The sequence below is a fragment of the Amphiprion ocellaris genome, chromosome 16 (assembly GCF_022539595.1).
Source record: "Amphiprion ocellaris isolate individual 3 ecotype Okinawa chromosome 16, ASM2253959v1, whole genome shotgun sequence".
Taxonomy (NCBI): Eukaryota; Metazoa; Chordata; class Actinopteri; family Pomacentridae; genus Amphiprion; species Amphiprion ocellaris.
The window spans coordinates 22,172,620-22,194,272 of NC_072781.1; the positions used below are offsets into that span (position 1 = coordinate 22,172,620).

Consider the following 21,653-nt stretch of genomic DNA (forward strand, 5'->3'; position numbering starts at 1 on the left):
TGTTATTATTTTATTTTGTGCATAATGTCACATACCCCATGTTATCTTTCAATAAACAATGTAATTTTGTCAGATTTAATTTTTTTAGCACAGTCAAACCCTGTGAGTTAACATTTTCATGAGGAAGTATTACAACCTTTTTTCAAAAACGCGTTAATATTTCCAAACAAGAATTATAACATGTCCAGTTGGATTTTAGCACTCCATAAATCAAAAAATGTTATCAAAAAAATCTATTTTCCTAATGACTTTGGGAATGAAATGTTCTATAAATCAGACTATGGATGATATATCAACAAACCCTCTGTGCAAACCTTCAGAATATAGACAGGAAAAACTTGGACAGTTTGGGGAATGTAAACTCTGCTCAGGTGGAAATTTCTGGCTCAAAGTATTTGTTTTTTTATGTAAAATTCCATACATTTGATTTATTGGAAACCTCTATTTACTGGTAAAAACTTATAAGTAATTGCTTACATCTGTCTACTGTACAATGTGCACAATTATCCAAGCTTTAGTTTTTTACACTTCAGATTAGTTAGATAGATAGATAGATAGATAGATAGATAGATAGATAGATAGATAGATAGATAGATAGATAGATAGATAGATAGATAGATAGATAGATAGATAGATAGATAGATAGATAGATAGATAGATAGATAGATAGATAGATAGATAGATAGATAGATAGATAGATAGATAGATAGGCAGGCAGGCAGGCAGACAGACAGAGTAAACCTTTACTGATCCCACAGTGGGGAAATCTGTAGTGTCACAGCAGCACAGACAGAAAAAACGGTACAAAAAAGAGCAGCACACAAGGCATGCAGTGCACAGATATAAATAGATACTTTCTCCTTTAAGAGAAGAAATATAAATGTTTATAACATTAAATATAGAAAAAAATTTAAAAAATAAAATTTTATATCACAATATGAGCAAGAAAAGCACTCAGAGAGCGCAGTCCTCCTCCAAGACTGCTCAGTCGTATGAATTCCAATGCATAAGTTCCGATAGGTCCACAGCGGTCGATTTGGAGTAGGATCGCAATCATGTGATCGTCAGCAGGCAGCTGATGTAGTGTTCACTTGTAGTCATAGTTACAGTGATGCTGTGCCACTATGTCACAATGACATAGAAATCTTTAACAAATCTGTGGATCCAGACTATAAGCCACATCACTGTCAAAATCTAATCAGTTGGTCCTTGTGTCATTTCTGACCTTCCCTCAAAATTTAATCAAAATCCGTAAATCTGTTAGTCCATTTTTGAGTAATCTTGCGAACAGACAAACAGATGGACAAACGTACGCCGATCGTGACATAACTTCGCCATGTTCCTTGACAGAGTAAAAAGTGGCCTACATCTGAATGAAACAATGTTACCTTAACAGAACAACAAAGCTTTAGTGTTATGTAGCCTGAAAAGGCCTTGCTACGAGGAAAATATGGTGAAAAACAACCACACAAAATTGGTGATTTGGAAATGGGTTATATTTTAAAACAGCAAAGATATCTGCTGTAAAATATCCAATATCCATATGTTGTGCACAGACAGGTTGTAGTTAAAGTTTGGCTAACTCTCCACTGTAGTGGACGCCATACATGAATGGGTTCATTATGAATAATAATGGCTTACAGTTGCTGAAACTTGCAGCTCCTTTAAATCAATGGTAAAGACTTGTCTTTGTAGTTGCCTTTGATTAATGGCTGTCTTAATACCAGCACTGCACTGAAAATTTTAACGTGATTTTATTTTATGTCCCTTTTTATCTGAGTTTTAATTTGTTTGTTTTTATTTTAATAAAATTTCATGTTGATTTTATTGCTTAAATTATGCTTCATTTCTATGATTTTAATGCATGCTTTTAATGTCTACCTTTTAAATCAACTTTGTAATTAATTTCTTTGCCATTGTAAATCACTTTGAATAAACTTGCCTTGCCTAATAAGAACAGGGCTGGCACGAAATGAGGTCTACCGAGCGCCGTCCAAGGGACGATGGAATTTCCGAGGGGAGTGTGAAGGCGGCATTAATCCTAGTACCTTTTCATCACAGAGGTGCTGCATTTGAGAGCCGCCGCCGCTGGGCTGGCGCTGGCGTCCCTGAGCTCCGAGCGGAGGATAATTCCGGGTTTTTTAGTCTTTCACTTCGAGAAGAGAGTTTCTGTTCATCCCTACACATTTCCCTGCATGGAACACGGTCCAGCTCTAAACATGAGCAGTTTGAGTGAGTGTAAGGAGCCATTCGGTAAGTAAAATATCACTAAACAAGCTAATTGCTCATACGCTCGGATTTATTTAAAACGGTTTAAACAGGCTCGTTACTGTAAAATACGTTTTTGCCTTTTAAAATATTTGTATTATTTTTTCCCAATAAATAGATAAATTTAAGAAACTTGAATTAATTTAAATTGAGCATTGCGTCGTTAGACAGGGGAATAACGGCAAGTGTTTCTTGGTAAACCACAACCGAGGAAGTTTCCCAATTTAAAAACTCCCTCAGTTGAATAATGGAAACCCCGCTGTCCTCTGCTCAACCCGGTGAACTTTCTTATGACACCCCTAGAAGAAACGCTAAATGTTCCGGTCGGACCTTCTGAGCATACTAACCAGGAAATATAAGATCATATGATGTTGTGTTCTGTCATCATCACCTTTTTGTTTGCGCAAAAACTCCCAAACTGGATTTAATCAAACTTGATGGAGAGGTCGAGAGAACATTAAATCATGGCGAGGAGCTGGACCACTTCATTAAAACTGCAACACAAAGCATTTATCTTAGTGGAGGTTGGGCTCTTTAATGATTGATAGACAATTTATTTGTCTGAGACCTGAGACTGGTATTTATAGATCAGCTGGATCCACCACCTCCACCAAGACCAACGCCTTAGCTCACAGTTTTAACAAAAGGGCTTCAGATCCACACCTACACTAATGTTCAAAAGTTTGGGGTCACCCAGGCAATTTCATGTTTTCCATGACAACTCACACTTTTATTCATGTGCTAACATACTTTCACAAGGGTTTTCTAATCATCAATTAGCCTTTCAACACCATTAGCTAACACAATGTAACATTAGAACACAGGAGTGATGGTTGCTGGAAATGTTCCTCTGTACCTCTATGGAGATATTCCATTAAAAATCAGCTGTTTCCAGCTAGAATAGTCATTTACCACATTAACAATGTCTAGAGTGTGTTGCTGATTCATTTCCTGTTGTCTTGATTGAAAAACACTGCTTTTCTTTCAAAAATAAGGACACTTTTAAGTGACCCCAAACTTTTGAACGGTAGTGTAAATTTTATGGGCTGTTTCTTGTCTGTGCTCCACCACATTTCATGAAATTCAGTTTAGTAGTTTTTGCATGATCTTGTTGACAGACAGACAAATGGACAGACAGACAAAGAGGTTGTGTGTGTGTGTGTGTGTGTGTGTGTGTGTGTGTGTGTGTGTGTGTGTGTGTGTGTGTGTGTGTGTGTGTGTGTGTGTGTGTGTTTCCAGCTGCCTGCTTCCACTCCTTGCAGGCATGGTGAGCATGCCAACATATCAAAACTGAATGAAACTAGCAGAAGGAGGAGGAGCATTCAACAAATCTGTTGAAGCTTAAAGACCTACCAGGGTGTTTGCTGTTTCTTTTGGTGAATATGAATGGAACGTGTTTGTTTACATTGAAACCCTGTGGTGCAGCTTTAATTATGCTCACAGGTTATTTTCAGTTCAAGACTGAAACGAAGATACATTAAATAAAGTTATTGCATGGTTCAAACTATCATTTGTTTTTAGATAAACAGTTTGACTCTGCAGATGAAGACGTCAAGTATAAGCCTGCCATTTCCGCCGTGTTTTTCATGGAATTTGTCTCCTCCCCATCCTCTATCTGCATGTTAATCCTGTCTAAAGCTCCTTCACTATGGGAAACAACCACAATAACAACAGTATTTGAGCAGTAAGTGACATGCTGAAAATAGCTGGTTCTGATGAAGATTTGGATCATGCAATAGGGCAGGCCTGCTTGGTTTTTTATTGACACTATTCCACTGAAACAATTCCAATGCTGCAGCCTGAGCTGGAAAAAAGTTTACTTGGGTATTTTACAGAAGATATCTTTGCTGTTTTAAAATGTAACCCATTTCCAAATCACCAGTTTTGCGTGGTTGCTCTTCACCATATTTTCCTTGTAGCAAGGCATTTTCAGACACTGGCTACATAACACTACTCTTTCATTGTTCTGGTAAGGTAACAGCATTCTTTCATTCAGACATAGGCCACTTTTTACTCCGTCAAGGAACGCAGCAGAGTTATGTGACGATCAGCGTATGTTTGTCCGTCTGTTTGTCTGTTGGCAACATTACTCAAAAATAGATTTACGGATTTTGATTAAATTTTCAGGGAAGGTCAGAAATGACACAAGGACCAACTGATTAGATTTTGGCAGTGATGTGGCTTATAGTCTGGATCCACAGATTTGTTAAAGACTTCTGTGTTGTGAGATAGTAGCACGGTGTCACTGTAACTATGACAACAAGTGAACACTACATCGGCTGCCTGCTGACGATCACATGATTGCGATCCTAATACAAACCACCGCATTATCGGGACTTATCCGTCAGAAATGATGCAACGGCTGAGCAGCTGTGGAGGAGGACTGCGCCCTCAGAGTGCTTTTCTTGTTATGTTAATGTAGCTGACAGCTCTATTCAGACAGACCCACCACAGTGGCAGATACTTGGCATTCATGCAAGACTGTACCGTATATCAAATGATGTATAATTGAAATAATTCACTAATGTACAAATAGCTCCTGTTTCAACCTTGAACTTTCCAACACGGGGGTTGGAAACTGTTGAACTCAGCCTAGATATATTTCTAAGGTATTGACTAATATGACCTTTCACAGGCTGGTACTAATCAGTATTGGTCTGGTTCCTCTGCCCTCTGAAACTTGGAGGAGTATTTCAGGAGTATTTAGAGGTTTTTTCACCCAAATTACCCAGAATTCTATTGTCGAATTCTGTCTATTCATAGAGATAGTTTTTTATTCTTAGAGATTTTTTGAAATATGTGTGTGTGAACTTTACACAGCAACAGCAATAAACAGCATTTCATTGCTTCACTGCCATTTTTTTTTTGTTTTTCTAATTTCTGCATCAAGGCTAGCATTGTCTACATATGATTCACCTGAAACAGCACAGATTGGAGCATATCAATATCACTTTCTATTGCATTTATGTTTCAGCTGGTAGCAGCACAGATCCAGCTGTAATGGATAAAAACACTTGAAGATGATCATCTCCTGGACATTTTGATCCTCTTTCATATGCATCAAAGAGTTTTGGCTTTCCAACACCTGCCTTCTGATCTTAGAAACAAGCATGATTTCATGGCATGTGTATCTGTGTGTGCACTCAAACCGTTCACACCCGACTTTATAATTTCCTTTAGGTTCAAGTGTAACCAACTTTGTTTTTCCTGCCTGTAGTTTCCTAAACCACTCTCACACACACCCTGTGTTTGGCACAGGATAATGAACATGTGTTTAGTTACACTGTGGGCCAATGGCTGTTTGTCTGCAATCCTATATGATCCAAATATACACTGTAGTTCCCTTCACCATTACTAAACTGTAATTTACCACAGATCATGAGTAAATCTATAAGCTAAGCTAGGCTATGGAGCTTTAGTTCATTTAAAAGAGCAGCGTTTGAACTGGAGATTTGAGTTGGTTCAGTTGTAACTTCACTGAATGTTTTTTGTAAATGTATTGATTTTTTTTCTTCATTTAAATATCACCTGATTCTAAAGCTAAGCAAAACCACAGCTGCAAAGCTGAGTTTGGCAGCACAAAGTGACGCATTTACATTGAAGGCAGCTGTGGGTGTGCCGCCAGTCAGATGTCACCTCTGTAGGTTTAGATTGTGATCAGTAGAATAAGATCATTTCCCAAACATGGTATGCTTTACCACATCCTTGTCAGCAGGGGGGTCATACGATTGGTTGAAAACCAACACTTCACACTTGGCAAGTCCACCATAGTTGCTGGAAACTGTTGAGCATGACGTAATTACCTGTCTGGCATTTGATGCACTTCTTTTTCACGGCCCTGTACTCATAAAGATATGATTGGTTTAAAGTTGATCTGTCCATTGATACTTGCAAAAAATGTTTGCTGTAGACTTCGTAGGTGTGTTTTTTCAATCATATTTTCTCATTGAGTGTAGCCATGCAGATGCTAGTCTCACTTTACCAGTCTACCCTTTAGTACTGTCATAGGCTACAGGGGGAAAAACACTGACTTGTTTGTGTTTCTTTAAACCAATCACAGACGTGGCTTTGGTGTTCCCTCAGAATAGTGACAGGGGAAATTTGCATGCAGGGGGACGAACACTGTATTTAAAAGGATAATCCACTGAACAAATCGACCAGAGCTGATCGCAGTCCTCGGGAAAACTTTGTCTCAATTTTATGTTGAAGGTGGTAGGTTGCTGCCAGGAGGTTGCAGTTGCAGGCGATAACACACAGATAGTGGAAGAGGTGAGAGGATGCTGCCTAAAATGATCGGCCGATAGCAGGCTCATACCTGCAACCACCAGTGAGTCAGACTATGTAAATAGTTTGGCTGTTGTTTTAATAGTTTTTTAGATCGGTATTTTTGCCTCCACCCCAATACAATGAAGGTAAATAGATTTTCATTTGTGGTGCCAGGATTTGTTAAAATTACATTTTAAGTTGTAAGCAGCAATGTCTGTTTCTCCAGAGCAGAACGGCTGATTTCACCATCACTTCAGTAGAAAGTAGTTCCTGTGAAAGTGGCTGTGCACAGTCACTGCAAACCAGCTACTGTAAATCTGTAATTAATTTTTTTTTCTATTTCTCTTGAAGAAAACCATTTTTAAGCTTTGGGCCCAGTCAGGCTGGTTGATTTTCTTGGCATTTGGTCTTTATGTTAAGCTATGCTAATTCCTGCTTCAAAATGGATGGTGATGATTTGTCATCCAACTCCCAGAGAAGACAGCAAACAAGCATATTTTCCTTTATTACGAACAATTTACCCACTATACCTTTTCAATGAAGATATGAGCTACTACTTAACAAGCACACGTCATGGTTCTGCTGCAAGTTTCCATATGAATTTGCTATAGTGTGAGCATTAATGCACTAATAGTCTCATCCTGTGCAGCTGAGGAGTACATATAATCGGTGAAGAAGACACATTTACCACCCACCACCAGCTATGTTAAACATGTAGCAGAGAGTTTGTACAAGGTGTGTGTATAGCTGCACTCTGTCTAGACTTCGCTGTGGCCTGGGTCAGGTATTGGCATGCCATTTACCTTCATTCATGTGTGGAAAAAAGCTCATGACAAAGCAAAGGCCCACTACGCAGGCTGCTGAGAAGCTACTTTATCCTTTCATAGCAGACATGGGTGGTCAAAATAGAGAAAAGCTGGGTTCACCTGTGTGGAATTATGGCCCCTAAGCAATGTATTATGATGTGGTTTATATTTCATCTCTTGAACTTTATCCAGAGCGTGCAGGTACACGCTCCTGCATTCCCAGAGAGGGAGAAACAATGCTCAACTGATCTGGGGTTTGACTTACACTTGATGACTTGGAGACTGCCTGTAAGTCCTAATACTGAATGTACTATATTTAAAGGGGACTACCACCTAGGGGTGCAATGTTAAGTAAGAGCTACAAGTCAACATTTTACAAGAGACCATAACTTTCTAGGTAGATTGTTTTGTTTTTTTTACCTTCTAGGCAGCCATTACCTAACAATTATTTGACTAGTATGCTTCAAGAATCAGCCTTTTAACTTCAGCTACTGGATGTGCTGTTGTTGAGAGGAGTGTTGTTTGAAGATTTCATCTTAACCTACTATAGCAGGCATATTTTTACATATACTACCATTCAAAAGTTTGGGGTCACCGAGGCAATTTCATGTTTTCCATGAAAACTTACACTTTTATTCATGTGCTAACATAATTGCACAAGGGTTTTCTAATCATCAATTAGCCTTTCAATACCATTAGCTAACACAATGTACCATTAGAACACAGGAGTGATGGTTGCTGGAAATAGGCCTTCCAGCTAGAATAGTCATTTACCACATTAACAATGTCTAGACTGTATTTCTGATTCATTTAATGTTATTCTCATTGGAAAAAAAAAAAGATTTTCTTTCAAAAATAAGGACATTTCTAAGTGACCCCAAACTTTTGAACGGTAGTGTATTATATATCATTTTCAAGAAAGTATGGAAATGAATCCACATCAGACATTTTCAGGCCTCATAATTTAAAATCGTCAAATGCAGCATGCTCTGGTGTTACTATATTCTGACTCTGATATGATACCTGTCTAAATACAATGATACTGAACTGATACCACAGCAAAAGCCATAAATACAAGGTAAAGTATATCAGGTAAAGTAATGGATGGAATAATAGATGAAAGAACATAGCAGGGACATTTTCTTTTAGTCGCCTGTTGTTAATTTACAAAATGAAAATAATTTGATAGTGTCAATGTGCGGCAGTGGAGGATAGCCATTAAACATCAGCAAAGAATTCTTTGCCCAATTGTGTTTTAATTTCTCCTATCCTACTGAAGGACCTCTTAGTTAAGATCAGCTCATCGTGTCAAACTGCTGCTTGTAAAAGGTTCAGTCCTAGCAGAGATGAGTGCAGCAGGACTCCAGTGCACATTTTGATCTCCCACTTTCACTTTTTCTGTAGAATTCATCATTGTAAGTGCTGTTGTTGCATCTGCTTTGTGGACAGTCTGTGGTCAGTCCATAAGCACACTTGTTTTTGCAGTCACCATGGAAGAAGCACTCACACACACACACACACACACACGCACACTGACCTGCTGTCACACATCAACACAACTCACCAGAAATAGAGCTTCTGTTAAGACACTATCATTGTTAAAGCACTGATACTAATAATATATAGAATAGTACCAGTATCGTTTTTAACAGCAGGCCTTTGATGACGCATTAACTCACTGGTATTGGTATACCGTGTGCTCCAGCTGCAGTGGTTAGCATTGTCACCTCACAAGGTCTTAGGTTTGAATCATAGCCTGGGGTCTATCTGTGTGGAGTTTGCATGTTCTCCCTGTGCAGCATGGGTTCTCATCGGGTTCTCCAGCTTCCTCCCACAGTTTAAAAACACGCTGAGGTTAATTGGTGATTCTAAATTCTCCATAGCTGTGACTGCAAGTGTGCTTGTTTGTGTACCTCTCTGTGTAGCCTTGTGATAGACTGGTGACGTGTCTAGGTGAACCCTGCGTTAACCCTAAGTCAGCTGGGATAGACTCCAGCCTCCCATGACCCTACAGAGGATAAAGCAGTATATGGATGAATGAATGAATAAATGGATGGATGGATGGATGGATGGATGGATGGATGGATGGATGGATGGATAGTATATATTATATGTAAACATGTGCCCTCTGTGTAAGGCAGTAGAGGTTGGGATGATGGTGTGTGTAGTGGAGGCCTTTAGTACATGAATCAGTTCTACAATTCCATTTAGCAGACACTATCATCCAAAGGGACTTACATCTGGGAGCAGATACAACACAAGCAAGGATCTAGCCAGGAGAAAACAACCTGGATAAGTGCCATAAAACACTTATGTGTGATCATGAATGAATCTCTGATAATGAATTTTCTAAATGAACTAAAACGCTAAATCACTATTGTCACCAGCAGTCCAAAAAGAACTTAAAACTCAAGTTAAACGTGAAAAGATGTTTTAAAAGGCTTAAAAGAGATCACTGACTCTACCAATATGATTTCCTAGGGCCAATTGTTCCAGATCCTCAAGGTCTCGACTGCTAACTATCCGTCCACTTTAATTTTCAATCAGTCAAAACCTAAAATCTATCCAGAAGCACACTAGGAGCGAGTGTAAAGAGGCTGAAACAGGATTAACGTGATCGCATGGCTACATTACAACCTTGGATATCTGAGTGAAGAGACCATCTCTTCAGCTCTGTACATATGAAATGTTGAAACGATAGTGTTGACATGATGGAGGACACATCTGTTTGGTCTGGTCAAAAGCCTAGCAGCTGAGTTCTGTATACTAATGTGGAGTTTAGTGGCATTTGCACAGCAGTGAAAGCTAATTGATACAGTCCTTGGATGATGAGTAGTAACATGCAAAACCCAAACGTCTCTGGTTCAAATCGCAACTAGCTGACTATTTGCTGCATCTCACTCTTACTTACTCTCTCTTTTCATGGTTTCTGTCTTTCTCTACTACTCTCTATTACTAAAGGCACAAAAATACATGTTTAAAAAGAACCTGCACAATAGTTGACCCAGTAAAGAGTAAACCCATGAAACATTGCACATGGACTGCTCTTTTTTTTTTCTTATAGTTAACCTTTTTGAAGTGAGACAGAGAATCCCAAAGGTATTATTGAAAGTAGCTGAAGGCCTGAGAACCCTACCTATGTTTCCCAATCACTCAAAATACTGAGATGAACAGATTTAGAAGAGCTGAACATACGTTGCATTGCTCTGAAAATAGACCGAATAGTCAATAACAACATCAAGTAAAGGCATTTTGTTGTTGCAGCATGGCTTTGTTTCACATGAATTATTGATTCCATGCTCAAATATGCAACAGTTAGTTACTTTCTAGACATGGAGGAACTGAAAGCATCATGGAAGCACAATATGTCAACATTTCCTAGTAGTGTGGGCTGATCTGCAGAGTCTGTGGTCAGGGGGGTTTACCTGTCTTTCCCTCTAAAGACTATCCGTGGCTGTCACCTCCTGTGTTCTCTGCTGTTTTAAAAATTAAAATTCCAGAATGAGACCTCCACCGTCATAGCTACTCGAAATATGCGTAATAAATCCCATATGAAGGTGCCGTTCCTGGTAGCCTGGAAATGCAATGTCATACACCAAACTATACCACTTTGCCACTATATGTGTTGGACTGACCACGCTCTCCTCTCATTTAATAAATTATAATATGATAATGGAATGCACCAAAGACATTTTGATTACCCGATGACTTGAAGAGGTGCCTTTAGTAATGTACATATTCCTCCATACTGATGACAGAAAATGTAAGAATTCTAAAAGTAATGAGCATCATAGGTTTGTGATTTTTCATGTAATTACTCTGTTTATAGCACTTTGCTAACTGGCTTTTCAAAATAGTGCCCTTTGCGCAGAGGATTTGATCCGTCCTTTGAACTACTGACCTGTGAACATTTCCTCTCTGTGGATGGAATAGGCTGAGGTCAAAGTGGGTGTGGATGAGAATTAGCATTAGGAATTGTCCATCACATTAGATCAAAAATAGTATAACGTACCGGATTGCAGGTATAAGCCTGCCGTTTCCGCTGCTCAATTAATGTGGTTTTCTCTTTCCCTTCCACCATTTGCACATTATTTCCACCTCCTTCACTACAGGGAATAACAAGAACCTCTGAGCAGAAACCTACACGCTAGTAATTTCAGAGATGTGGGTCATGCAGTAAGGAGGCTCTGAATGTTATTTTAGTGAATTAGCCATTTTAATGGCACTGCTCAGTGTCCTTGTATGTCAATGTTCCTAGTATATAGCCAGACCATTCTGACATAGTGCTGTGGACATCCAAGTGTAGTGTTTAAACAAATGTTATTTGATAATATTTTTTTGCAATATATAATTATTCATGTTTAAAACATTGAAATTGCTTTTCCTCTCTTGATAATTCAAAAGGCGTGGCAATGCAGTGCCCTACATTAACCAGCGACACTCAACAATTTAGATTTTTAGTGTCACATATTTACCAAAAAGCATTATTTAGGTCCCCGTATATGTTGTTCATTAGAAGAGATAAAAACACATTAGTATATCCTTGTTTGAAAGAGTCCTTGAGGTGTTCTTAAGAGTTTAAATGAGATAGAATATATATAACTGAATAAATAGCGTTATATATTATTTTTTGCCACATTTCTTATTTCATAGTTGAAGGTACTTTGGTGTCATATTTCCACAAATGTTCTTCTACTCAGTCCACCTTGGCTTTTGTTGTCTCAGAAACATCAGCAGTGTGAATCCAAGTTAAAGGACAAGTGTGTTGTTATTGTTCTCTTTTTTTCAGAGATCCTTGAACAGATGGGTGCCCCTGTAGCTCAACAGGTTGAACGGGCGACCCATAAACAAGGGCTATAGTCCCGACACAGCAGTCATTTGTCTTCTCCCCACATTTCCTATCTCTCTTGACTGTACACTATAATAAAATCCAAAAAAATAGCTTAAACAGCACTATACGTTAGCCTGAGCTAATATTGGGAATACCTGTGCTATCTGATGCAATCCAGCAAACAGCTCTGCCATAAGTTATACTTTCATGAACCTTCTATATTTTCAGTTTTTATTGATGTTGTCAGAAAGGAGATCGTTCTGCTTTAACTATGTTAATTATTGTCTGTAAGTGCACTGGACTGCATTACATAAAAATGTGTTCCTAATAGCTGGCCCACCGCATGTATGCTAATGGGGTGTGCAATACGTTATGTTGTAATGCTCAGTGAGTGTGAATCCTCAGTAACATGTCATAAATTTATACTCTGATTGAACTATTTGAACTATTTCCACTGATGGTTTGGTGTTTTAGTGAGTATTTGGGGCAGCATGTAGGACTGAGTCCAAATACACTATAGTGCGTGTGATCGTAGTAATGAAGGAACATGTCATACTGTGTGTGTCACTGATGTGTTATTTATTAGTTTTTATGTGGGTAAGATGTTTCCGACCTCTCAGATGTAATGCTTTTCCTTTTCACATGTGATAGTAAATGGAGTAAGATTGGACTTTGGACTGTTAATCAGGCAAAACAAGGCATGTGAAGACATTCTGTAGCTCTGCTGGAAATTACAGCAATTTCTGGTATTGGCAGTTTTCAGAATCAGTTTGTACGAAAAAAAAATGCACTACCGATCAAAAGTTTGGGGTCACTTAGAAACGTCCTTATTTTTGAAAGAAAAGTACTTTTTTCAATGAAGATAACATTAAGCTGGAAACTGAAGCTGATTTATAATGGAATATCTCCATAGGGGTACAGAGGAACATTTCCAGAAACCATCACTCCTGTGTTCTAATGCTACATTGTGTTAGCTAATGGTGTTGAAAGGCTAATTGATGATTAGAAAACCTTGTGCAATTATGTTAGCACATGAATTAAAGTGTGAGTTTTCATGGAAAACATGAAATTGTCTGGGTGACCCCAAACTTTTGAACAGTAGTGTATAATCACCAAATTATTAACATGGTTAGTTGCAGCCTTAGTTTGAGTATATGAATGAATGTGATTTAGCAATGCAGTACTCAGTATTTGACTTTACAGTAGGATAATGTTATTATAATATCCAAACTGTAATAATAATAAGATTAATAATAAACTTTATTTTTATAGCACTTTTCTGGGCACTCAAAGACACTTTACAGGTAAATAAAAAAAAAAAAAAAAAAAAAACACAGTAATGTAGTGTCCAATAATAACAATAATAATAATAGACAAATTAGAGGAATAAACTGTAATTGAACTGGTCATAGTATGAAACATAATGTGACAGTATCAACACTGTACAATTTAGATTTAGGCTAAAAAGAGCATTTTACTGAATGTGAAGACACACAGGCTGCTTTTACTCTGACTTACATACAATAGCTGTTCTCTTTATCTCTCTGCACCTTGAAGGCTGCATGTAGGAAACACCTGATCACTTAATCCTAATTCTAGTTTCCCATGCAAATGAAGGTTTCATCGTCATAGAGTGTAACACTAGAAAGGCCAGAGCAGTTCTTTATTTGGAGCCCTTTGGATACAATGGCTTTACAGTGACGTGGAGTGATGAAGGCCCACATAACCCCGTCCAGGTATTTTGTGGAGCTGAAAAGCTGCCTTTGTGCTGCTTCTCAACTCATCCATGAATGTGCTTGTTAAAAATATACCTTTTCAGTGCTGAGGGCATTTGATTTGAGAGTTTTCCATGATGGTGCCGAACAGTATTTTCATTGTTTCTGAGGAGATATCATGCACTGTGATGGATGGGTTTCTTTCTGTTTTTTCTTTTTCCAGTGTAAACACATCTAAAACTCACACTTTACACTTTTTGTCATGAAAAGTCATCCTGTCCTACATCTTACCTAATTTAAACGATCATTATTAAGTTTTACTGCCTACGTTATCAGTCCAGATTACAGGGTAAGCTTATCAGCTGCAGGATGTGGTGTTTCTGTGCATCTCTGCATTTGTTACTATAGTTTTATGTAGGAACTGAATGATATTGAGTAAACATGATAACATCACCATTCATGACATTGAAGCCTCGCTCCTTTTCTGGAACAGACAGAATCTGCTCTGAACCCGTGGAGGACACAGACACCACCAGCTTTGTGGCCGAATTTGTGAGCAACATTTTCTGTATTATTTCCTCCAGTCATGTGTTTTGTTTAACTGCCTCCTGTTTGTTTTGTGCTGATTTCTCATTGTCCTTTCTTAGAAAGCAGACTTACAGTAATCTGCTAAGAAATGTAACATAACTGAACACACTGTACTGTGATTGCTAGCACCCAGGGGCTCATCTAAGAACAAGTTGCAGCAGGCTTTTCCCGGTCTTTGCACACAAGAGAGTAATTTTCTTCCACAGTTACAAACGCAGTCTCATGAACAGACAGAATATCAAGCTACAAAGAGAGTTAACAAAGCAGGCACACTTGTCTTTCTTAGGTTTCTCTCTTCAGCTCTGTTCTCCCTTAATAGTGTTGTCTCTGTTCTTTTCTGTCCCACAGTCTTTGGAGGCCAATTATCCAGTGCAAGTGACAGATCCTCATGGTAACTAAAGAGTCCACTATGGTTCATTTCACAAGAATATGTTATATTTCTGTCAGTGTTCATACATACTGTAAATTATCCAGTGTAAGCTAGTGTATTCATGGCAAAGTGACCAGCACAAGCAAAAAAAAAAGGTGAAAGTATCACACTGGCTCATGTAGCAAATCTGGCATACTGTATTTCTGCAGCACTAATTCCATCAATACATCTCTCTGTCTACTGTTTATAAGTTCAATTATTCATATATATATATAATAACAAATCAGAACGTTGCACTCAGTTTTCTTAAAATTTGTTTGTCAAACTGATGTATCGTTAACATTTGGTATTTAAATCTAAAATGCCTTGGGTTGCTTTAGAGTGCAGCATCAGACAAGAAGTCAGGGCTGTGACTGGAAACATCAGCTGCACCAGGTTATGACAGTGTTCACAAAAACATGTCACATTGACTGTCTATGATCAGCTAATTTGCGTAATTTTCCGGCTAAACTGATGTAAAACATTCAATGGAGCGTCTTCCATCTGTGATTTATCTTGCTCCGCCTGTTCCCATCTGTTTTCATGGGTTACATCTACTGTCCTTAGAGCTGTGGCCACAGTTCCTGCAGATGTTTTTGAAATAAAAAGAATTGTATGCCCCTTGAGTTCTGTTGCTGTGAGAAATCTTCAACCTTATCAGTCATGAATGTATTCTTGCAGTGTTTTTCATCAGAATGTGTCTCCAGCAGATGCTGTGACACTCCACCTGAGCTCCATGCCCTCCAGATACCTGAGCCCCTCCTCAGACAGAATCAGACAGGTCAGTACTACCACCTTTGAAGCATGTGCTCACACGCTACCTGTCACAGAGACGTGGGGCAGAGTTATGAAGAATACAGTGTTGCACAAATGAAACGTGTTCTGAGATTAACACGCTGAGTTTTGACTTTAGAGCCACAGTCTGCATATTCATCATTTACATCAACATAAACATGTGCCTGACAGACAGAAATGACATGATGAGATGATGTAAGAGACAAATCCAAGACCAACCAAATAGAACCGGTGGGACAGAGAGAGCGATAATAAATGGATATGAAGTGGATTTTAATACTGGGGTAAATGCAGGCAAATGTTCACTTACATACAGACAAACAGTGTGATTGTCCTGATTTAAGTTACTGCATTGTTTTTAAGTTTTTTACTGTGAAGCACTTTGGTCACCCTTTGGGCTGCTGTAAAGGGCTATACAAATAAACTTTGAGTGATTGATTAAATATCTTTACAATGTGAAGAAAACTTTAGTTTAACTGCTGTAGTCTTTTACAACACTCACATTAGTCTTTTGCCATAAATGACCCTGCAGCAACATCATTCATTTAAATAGTCACAATTCAGTGTGTCTGGACAACACTGCACAATCCTACAAAACCAATCTAACCAAGCAGCAATCACCGTCATAATATAGGTACCTAGCTGCAGATGCAGTCTGTGAATACTTTCTAATTTAAGCTGTGAACACAGGTTGTGGTTTTGCCCATCTGAACTAGAAGGCGCAGCTGCGAGCATTGCTAATAACAGAGCAGGAACACACAGGGTAGGAAGATGCTTTATCATTCCGTGTTACGCACTGTCTGAAAGGCAACATTGTTGAAAAAGAGCTCAGAGTGTAAGAAAAAAGGAGCAGCTGGAAGTGATGAAGAGAAGAATTTGTCATTTCCAGTCCTGTCCGATCATCAGTGGTGAAAGTACACATCCCTTCAAGGGACGGGCTCTTGATTCTTGCCTTGCCTTGATGTACTGTAGTGCTCGACGTGGCTGATGTTGAGACATGTTTTACCGCAGAAGCCAAGAAAAAGCATCACATCCAAACTCCAAGGTGCATAATTTTGAGACACAAAGTTGAGACGTACACCTGCCACAACCAAACTACCACAGCCAGATACTATGAGTAGTAAAATTAGCACATTGTCAACAAGGAACAAACTGCTAAGTTGTCAAGATGACTGACATGGAATGTTCCTAAAGTGTTTACAGTGTGTCCAATAAACCCCACTGTTTCGTGACATTGTCTAGTGATGTCATCTGGTTTAAACTCTACAGTAGGACATTTTTAGTAGCTGGGTAAATGACACTAACAGACATTACCTCTTCCTTTTCCACCATTCACAGTTCCATTTGGCTGGAAAGCTGCTGTATTGCTGTTGATAAATGTATAGTAGCAGATAGTGAGTGAAAGGTGAAGAGAAAAATTGCATGTATTAATTTGTCATTAAACTCAACAATGTATCTGAATTTGGAGACATCTGAGCTCCAATAATGCTATTTCAGGGATTATTACTACTAGGGCTGGGTGATAATGATACAAGTTTGCCACAGATTTTACTTAATATCTCAATAAAGCGCCGTGAGCCATGTGGTAAATCAGTGAACAATGAGCTCCTGTATGATAATACTGGGCTGTAGTATGATTTTTACATCAATGCGATGAAGTGGAGGATGTCTGTTGGTAAGTAACCCTGCTGCCATAAATCATAATAATCCAACCCATTAAAACTGAACCTAGACACTTTATCAGTTAGTTCTTCTGAACATTAAAAGTTTTAAACTTCTGTTAGTCAGGCCTCACTGACCCGAGGTCATACTACTCATTACTAGGCTGTCAAAATTAACACGTTAATGCGGATTAATCCATCATCATGATTAGTCTGATGAAACACTTTAATGCAATTAACCCATCTGCAGCGCAGAATGACTCAAAGTCCCTGAAACGTCTCTGACAACACATTTAGGGCAGTTTGTCCAAGTAGACTTACTGTTGCGCATGCCGCCGCACATGTACAAATGGGCCAACCAACTCAGAATGGAAGACGCTAAATAGCATGTTGGCTGTCTCAGTAGGAAATGTGATATATATATATATATATATATATATAAATGAAACGCGTTTAATATACATTCAAAATGAATGATATTTATATTTAATCCACAGCAACCCAGTGATTAATCTGATTACAGAAGACATAGGAGTTCTATCTACTACTATCCATGTTTCTGTTGTTTCCATAGAGGTGGAGGAGTTTAAGTTGCAGTGAAAATAAGCTGACAGGGAGGAAAAATATGACAGGACTGAGAAATACCCAGAAAGTGCTTGAAGCTCAATGGGTTAAGTGCAGCTATACAGGGTCACTATTGCTGTATTATCGTAGACTTTTAGTCATGTTAGCTGTTTATTTCACCCAATTAACCAAATAATTATACCATATATTTATGCACATTTTGTGATCTAAACTGAAATGATTTATTGAAACTACTTCTTTTGGTGTACAGTGTGGATTGTAAAAGGTGAATAGTCACTGTCTTCAGTCTTTCTGTTTCAGGATTGTTTACAGTTGTTTGAATTCAGCCAGCTGTGAGGAAATTGCCAGCAGGCTGCACTGGAAGCAGTTGAACAGTAATAACTTGTGTTTCTGTGTTTGTAGCCAGTTGAAGATGTGGAAGAATGCACCTGCCCAACATCTACTTCACCAGGTAAATCAGTTCTTGAATTGACAGTAAAATTGTGAGAGAATCACTCCGCATGAAGACTGCAAACATTTGTGTCTGATTGTTAACGTGAAATGACACATGGGGGAGTTGGTTTGCACATTTGCTCCCAATCTGGCCATACACTCTGACAGCCACCAGGAGGCAGAGGTCTTAGTTAAAAGAATTCTTAAATAATACATCCATCCATTATCTATACACCGCTTAATATTCATAAGGGTCATGGGGGGCTGGAGTCTATCCCAGCTGACTTAGGGTGAAGGCAGGAGACACTCTGAACAGGTCACCAGTCTATCACAGGGCTACACATGAAAACAAACAATCATACTCACATTCACACCTATGGACAACTTAGAGTTACCAATTAACCTCTGCATGTTTTTGGACTATGGGAGGAAGCTGGAGAACCCGGAGAAAACCCACACATGCACAGGGAGAACATGCAAGCTCCATACAGAAAGAGCCCAGGCCAGGCCCATGAACTGGGGATCTTCTAGCTGCAAGGCGGCAGTGCTAACCACCGAGCCACTGTGCAGCTCATCTTAAATAATAATACTAACATTCTGTCATATGTTGTGCACATTCTCTTGAGCTAATGCCATCTTTCTCATCCACCTCTGAGCTCAGACTACCCGAAAGAACTGCAGTTGCTGAACAGCCCCTGTGAAAAGTGCTGCTGTCCAGCGCCTCCTCCGAAGATCAGCGACCTCATGAACGACAAAGACCTGCTGGACTTACTGCGGCTCAAACTGGATCCAAACCACTGCACCATCAAAAACTGGAAGAACTTTGCGAGCCGCTGGGGGATGAGCTATGATGAACTGACCCTGCTGGAGCATCGAACCCAGGGCTCCTTATCCCACAGTCCCACCCAGGAGTTCTTGCTGCGCTACAATCAGAAGACGGTCACTGAGCTCACTGAACTTTGCCGCATCTATCAGCGCATTGATGTGCTGCGACTGCTGCAGAGCTGGATAGAGAAGGACTGGCCGTCACGCTGGCAACAGACTCATTAGCCAGTATGACTGTCTATTTAAACTTTCTCTCTTTTTCTGTCAGGGTGGTTTAGGGTTTCTTCTTCCTAAGTTTGGATACATGCTACCACATTAATAGTAATTTTGGTAAATAGTCTTGTGAAAAAGGTAAATGATAAACTGGAAACTCACACAGCACAGACCTTGCACTGAATGCTGTTTTGTCTTTTACCTTTCTCTTGCTGTCGCTGGCTGTAGTTAAAACAAAGTAAAGTCACATTCCTGACCAGTTCACACAGCCATTGATACAATTCTCAGTTGGGAATTCACAATTTTTTGAGGTGCTTGGTTGACTTGACTAGGGCTGGCCCTAATATCAATTTCTGGGCTCCGAATATTCGGCCCCGATTAATGACGGATATCCAGATATTTGGATTGGTTCATAATGTCTGACGGGTGGGGGTGGTGGGGGGGTTGGAATCTGAATATTCGGATCTCAAAATTCACCTAAAAAAAAGTAAATATTTGGATACTACCGGAACGACCAAATATTCGGATATTCGGGTCCAGCCCTAGACCTGATAGCACCACAGATATTAGTTAGCTTAGTGCGTGTTTCAGCAGCTACACTGAATAAAAATAAAAACGTAGCATGCAAATGATATTCTTTTCTGATTCAGAGAAAAAGTTCACATCTCATTCCCGTGGTTCTGATTAGAAAAGAGTTACATTTAGCCAACCTTTTTGAGCTGTTCAACTGGTGACAAACTGTCAACCACTGAGTTACTCCAGGTGATCAGATAGTGTGACCAGTACAGACTCTCCTTTTACCGCTGACTTTAAAACCCCTGCACAGAATGCAGCTTTATTCAGTGTTCAGGTGGCGAGAGAAAGACGGGAACGGGCTGTTGGCTGCTGTAGACTAATGGTCACACAACTCCACTATTTTCATCTAAGAAATGGTTTCAGACAGCTCTGGATGGATGTGTCTGACAATCCTGTCCTCCAAAATGACTAACAACTCCACCAGGCCCTTCAGGAAGACTGGGACAGCATTTCACAAACAGCATCAACAGCCTCATTAACTCTGTGCAACAGATGTGTGGCTCATTACTGATTGTGACTTCTGGTCTGAGGTATCTCATCCGTCTGATGTCATTTCCTATGTGGGGCACACTGGGTTGTTTCTAACGCCCATCCTGTTGAAGCAATGTCATGTGTTGAAAGAACAAGTAATTATTCTCTTGTGGTAAAAAGAAAGAACAGAATTTAATCAAATATTACATGCTGTATTTATATTTATAGCTGAAGTAGTAGTTTCTATGGGGGGGATGAATATACATTTTTTTCCTCATATATTATTTTTGTTTTTCTTTGCTTTCTTGACAATTACTAAACCAGCTGATTTTCACTCTGTTGGTCTAGACTCAGATTAATCAACGTGGGTTAAAACGTGTTTTTTTTATTTCACCCAAATGTCTAACACTGAATGATACAAAATATATTGATAGTGTGATTAAAAATAATTAGTTTGGTCTCTGTGAAAAGTGTGTAACGGTGTAACTGACCAAATGTGTTCTGGATGAAGAAATGTTGCTTTCTGTTAAGGTATAATATTGTTGTGAACACATCATTAAAAACACAGACAGAAACACACTGACCTGTGCAAGACAACTGATCGAATTGGTGGTCCTGACCAAATAGCAGTCGATGTGTGTTAGACTGCTTTGCCAAAAAATCTCTCATGTTCTTTAAACTCTTCACATTGTTGTAGGTGCAGCCGTGTTAACAGATATTAGAATTTCTATAAATCACTCTGGTTGAAAATCAGGGCACCATCTTCACTGTTCATTATATTCCAAAGCTGGTTACACATTTGCTAAAATACAGCCGCAAAGTGACAAAATTCTCACCACACTGTGCCAATCATTCCCACGCTTGGGAATTTTATACACATTTGTACATGGTGATTGACTCCACTGACTTTTTGATCCTTTGATTTTTCGTCCACCGATTAGTGTAAATTTTCACATTCATGCTTCTCAGACAGTGTATCCAAATGAATGTGATGATCCCCTGCCTTTTCCTCTTGCGTCACCACGAAGTTTTGAGTGAACTATCTTTACAAGAGTTTGGATAGATATTGATGTCCCCCCTCAAGGTGAATTGTATTAAATTTGATGGTCCTAATGTCGGCATCTAATTTGTATTTTGCAAAATACCTTGGTTTATGACTATTATATGCAAAAGACTTGAGATTTCCAGCCGTTCTATGTGTTCAGTGGAAAT

At 39.0% G+C, this 21,653-nt stretch overlaps 1 protein-coding gene across 2 annotated transcripts; it reads left to right on the forward strand.

Moving 5' to 3' along the window:
• Positions 1 to 2,060: 2,060 nt before the first annotated feature.
• edaradd (EDAR-associated death domain) lies at positions 2,061 to 21,020 on the forward strand. 2 transcript variants are annotated; one of them, XM_023296652.3, is made up of 6 exons: positions 2,061 to 2,253; positions 14,380 to 14,438; positions 14,823 to 14,865; positions 15,591 to 15,664; positions 18,327 to 18,375; positions 19,018 to 21,020. In XM_023296652.3, the coding sequence occupies exons 1-6, from the start codon at positions 2,196 to 2,198 to the stop codon at positions 19,404 to 19,406; spliced, it is 672 nt and encodes a 223-aa protein (XP_023152420.1). In that variant the 5' UTR covers positions 2,061 to 2,195; the 3' UTR covers positions 19,407 to 21,020. The 2 variants fall into 2 exon arrangements, with proteins under 2 accessions (XP_023152420.1, XP_023152425.1); XM_023296657.3 differs by having other exon boundaries at positions 2,062 to 2,253; positions 15,594 to 15,664.
• The last annotated feature ends 633 nt before the right edge of the window (positions 21,021 to 21,653 follow it).